Source organism: Centroberyx gerrardi, chromosome 11 (genome assembly GCF_048128805.1).
Source record: "Centroberyx gerrardi isolate f3 chromosome 11, fCenGer3.hap1.cur.20231027, whole genome shotgun sequence".
In the NCBI taxonomy this organism is placed as follows: domain Eukaryota; kingdom Metazoa; phylum Chordata; class Actinopteri; order Beryciformes; family Berycidae; genus Centroberyx; species Centroberyx gerrardi.
The window spans coordinates 546321-550800 of NC_136007.1; the positions used below are offsets into that span (position 1 = coordinate 546321).

The 4480-nt window shown below is 43.6% G+C and overlaps 1 protein-coding gene across 1 annotated transcript in view; it reads right to left on the reverse strand.

The window, feature by feature from the left end:
- Positions 1-4214, reverse strand: part of LOC139915047 (platelet-derived growth factor receptor beta-like) — a 31002-nt gene extending 26788 nt beyond the window's left edge. Inside the window, exons 1-6 of the mRNA XM_078286579.1 lie at positions 4155-4214; positions 3648-3742; positions 3305-3500; positions 1970-2230; positions 1020-1150; positions 727-808 (exon numbers count right to left, since the gene is read on the reverse strand). Of these exons, the coding sequence (XP_078142705.1) occupies positions 727-808; positions 1020-1150; positions 1970-2230; positions 3305-3500; positions 3648-3742; positions 4155-4212 (823 nt within the window). The 5' untranslated portion in view covers positions 4213-4214. The remainder of the gene's footprint in view (positions 1-726; positions 809-1019; positions 1151-1969; positions 2231-3304; positions 3501-3647; positions 3743-4154) is intronic.
- Positions 4215-4480: the final 266 nt, after the last annotated feature.

Genomic DNA, 4480 nt, shown 5'->3' on the forward strand with positions numbered 1-4480 from the left:
GCATTAACACACACACACACACACACACACCTACACAAAACACACTGCATTAACACACACACACACCTGCACAAAACACACTGCATTAACACACACACACACCTGCACAAAACACACTGCATTAACACACACACACACCTGCACAAAACACACTGCATTAACACACACACACACCTGCACAAAACACACTGCATTAACACACACACACACCTGCACAAAACACACTGCATTAACACACACACACACCTGCACAAAACACACTGGATTAACACACACACACATACACACCTGCACAAAACACACTGCATTAACACACACACACACACACACACACACCTGCACAAAACACACTGCATTAACACACACATGGAGAAAATATACACACAATGGCGTATTTTGGTTACCATGGCGATGTGTCTAGAGTTCTTAATCCCAGTAAAGAACTACTCTATGGTTACCACAAGAGTTACCATAGCAACCAAGTCACAACTAGCCAAGCATTATGGGAATTCAGCATGTCTACATTGGAACGCGTCTTTGACCAATCAGATCGCTTGGCTGAAACTAGCTGTTGTGTAATACTGTCTTTATTGTCCAATCAGACTCAGTTGTTTTGATTGTTTTCTATTTTCCATCTTTTACAGTGCAAATAAAAACACTGCATGTTTTTCTTTAACACCAGAACTAAATGGAAAGAAACAAACGTCATTAAAATCAGCGATGTACCAGAGTCCGCCGGCGTTGCTATGGAGATGTTGACAAAAGAACGGATCCGATTGGGCAGGAAATCTGTCAGCGGCTCAACTTCCTGGAAAAATGGACGACAAACAATCAGATTAAAGGAGGATTCCACTAAAATGATTCAAAGTGTCAGTAAAATAACATCTCGAATTATATAGAAACATAGCTGCCTATCCTTATAAGGCAATGCAATTTGATGACATCATATTATTCACTGGAGAGACAGGCAGACAGACAGGCAGACAGACAGACAGACAGACAGACAGACAGACAGGTACCTCTCTGCGGGGGAAGTCCCAGGTGAAGAAGACCATCTCAGCGTCTTTAACAGTGCAGTTAACAGTCAAAACTTCACCCTGCCGCAGCACACTGCCAGACACCGACATCTCCACCTCCATCACCTTAGGAACTGACAGACAGACAGGCAGACAGACAGACAGACAGACAGACAGACAGGCAGACAGACAGGCAGACAGACAGACAGGCAGACAGACAGACAGGCAGACAGACAGACAGACAGACAGGCAGACAGACAAGCAGACAGGCAGACAGACAGGCAGACAGACAGACAGACAGACAGACAGACAGACAGGCAGACAGGCAGACAGACAGACAGACAGACAGACAGGCAGACAGACAGACAGACAGACAGACAGATGGCAGACAGACAGACAGACAGACAGACAGACAGACAGAGAGACAGACAGGTGGACAGATGTTCAGGTGAGGCAGGTTAGCTATCAAAGACCTCATGGTAAATGTTTGGTGATGTTTCTTTGAACCACATCAAGTGATGCAGATTTGTCCTTTTTTGATGTTTTTGTTTGATGCTGAAATATTTGGAGCCCCATGGATGATTTCTGTCCATCTTCAGGTTCTGATTGTAAAATAAATATCTTCAGTTTTATTTATTCACACTATCATCGACTTCACCTGGATTCATTGTATTCACCCTGGATGTGTGTATCAAAGGCTTCACTCTCCATGGGAATCATTAAAGCTTCATCTAATCTAATGTAATCTAATTTAACCTAATGTAATGTAATTTAATTTAATGTAATTTAATGTAATGTAATCTAATGTAATCTAATGTAATCTAATGTAATGTAATGTAATGTAATTTAATTTAATGTAATCTACTGTAATCTAATGTAATCTACTGTAATCTCATGTAATCTCATGTAATCTCATGTAATCTCATGTAATAAGCATATTACATTCTACTCACCTATGATGCTGAAGACATAGAAGACCTGCGACTCTCTCTCCTCTCCATCCTGGGCGGCCAAGCACACATACGACGTGTCGCTGAGACGACCCGTGAAGCCGCGCCCCGGCCGGTACGTCGCCCCGGTAACCGGCGCCCTGCCGGGCCGCTCGTACAGCGAGACGTTGAGCCGCGGGTCGGAAACCACGCAGGGGATGGTGCCCTCCTCCCCCTCCTTCATCACCACGCCCGGACCGGTTGGGACAAACCATTCATCAGGACCTGGGGGGGGGGGGGGGGGGGGGTCAGTCTTTTCTATATTTACATATGAACTTTACATTTCACCCCCCTCTGGCGGCCATCTTGGAGGTCCTCAGCTCTGAACAGCTGACTGTGTTCCATCTGATTGATTTAGTGTTTAGATAATGTCAGCTTGTTAGCTAGCTAACCATAGTATCTGGTCAGCTAACATCACTGTCTTGTTGTTAACACATCTGATTAGCACACTAGCTAACGTATCTAGCAGCGGCTAGCGTTAGCGTGTTCACATTAACTTCAGTGTGTTTGCCGGCTAGTTAGCTAGCTAACAGTTTGTTCAGGTTAACTGAGCTGACTCTTCTCAAGCTACAACTCAGAGTGTTTTGGAGTAGAGACTAGGGCTAAAGACAAGACAGTTTACTGTGTCACAGTAACCAAATCCACCTTATCACACTATTCACTTTTACTGAGAACGTTACTGAATGGATCTACAGCCACACCACAACAAGCTGACTCAGCTGCTCTCTGCTTCTAGCTGCTTCATACAGATTTACACTTTATTAACTAACACACAGTTCTACAGATTTACACTTTATTAACTAACACACAGTTCTACAGATTTACACTTTATTAACTAACACACAGTTCTACAGATTTACACTTTATTAACTAACACACAGTTCTACAGATTTACACTATTAACTAACACACAGTTCTACAGATTTACACTTTATTAACTAACACACAGTTCTACAGATTTACACTTTATTAACTAACACACAGTTCTACAGATTTACACTATTAACTAACACACAGTTCTACAGATTTACACTTTATTAACTAACACAGTTCTACATGTTCCTCCATCATGAGACTCAGCTGCTGCAGGTTGGAGAGGAAACTGTGAAACTTCTGATGGAACAAACATTCCTAACTTTTTATATATTATAATATAACTTCTTATATATTTACTGTCTTGTCTGTTAGTATGATACTGACCTGAACAAAACGAATTTCCCTTGTGGACAATAAAGAACATCTAATCTAACTTAGGTGCCTTGCTGAAGGGCACCTTGTCAGTAGAAGTTGTGCAGTCACCTTGTCCAGGTATGAAGACGTCCAGCTCTCTGGTCTCGTCCGACCCGGCCTCCTCACAGATGTATTTCCCAGAATGCCTCCAGGTGGCGTTGTGGAGCTGCAGGATGCTGCTGGATCCCTGATTCTCCAACAGAACGCCGTCCAGCAGCGACTCCTGAGGCAGCCGCCATGACACCTGACCCCACCCTGAACACACCTGGAGAGACAGACAGGTACCTGTCTAAGTGTCTGACACCTGACCCCACCCTGAAAAGTCGTAGTAGTAGTAGCAATAGCAGTAGTAGTACTAGTAGTACTAGTGGTACTACTAGTACTAGTAGTAGTCGTAGTAGTATTTCCTCACCACAGTGAAGGAGGAGTTTGAGTTGAGCAGAACCTCAGAGGCTGAAGGGTTCAACTCCAGAGCGACGCCTCCATCTGGACAGACCAGGAACAACACTACAGACAGACAGACAGACAGACAGACAGGCAGCAGACAGACAGACAGACAGACAGACAGACAGACAGACAGACAGACAGGCAGCAGACAGACAGACAGACAGACAGACAGACAGACAGACAGCAGACAGACAGACAGACAGGCAGAAGTTAACACTTTTCTCTCATGACCTCATATACACTATTAAATTTCAGTTTATATGTAGATGAAAAGCAGAAAAAAACCCTAAATGGACTGGAAACTGTCCAGCCAATCAGACCCGCCCACTCCTGTAGACACGCCCACTGCTCCGCCCTCTGGCTGGAGGGCGGAGCAGTGGGCGTGTCTTGAATTAATTCAAGTGTTAAAGTCTTATCTGTGTCTCTGCCTGACTTTCAGGGTTTCTCTTCGGTCAGAGGATCCATTACCCACCCAGCAGGAAGTGGAGCAGAGGCAGACTTCCTGTTTCTTCTCCGATGGACGCCGTCATGGCCGCTGCTTCTGACCAACAACAACACATACAGAGGAGAGTAATAGGTAATTGAACTTTTCTCACTAACGAGTAGTGTAACAAATTATTATTTCAATATCAGTAATAATATTAGATTTACCAATCAAAAAAATAATGACTTTTGTTATCAGCTGATCTAAATATCACACTGAAGTTGAATTATTATTATCCACTGGTTCATTCTGTAAGTCAGTCCTCCCACACTGAGAGGAGAAATTACAGAAAAGTTGACTTTCTTTGTGCGGAA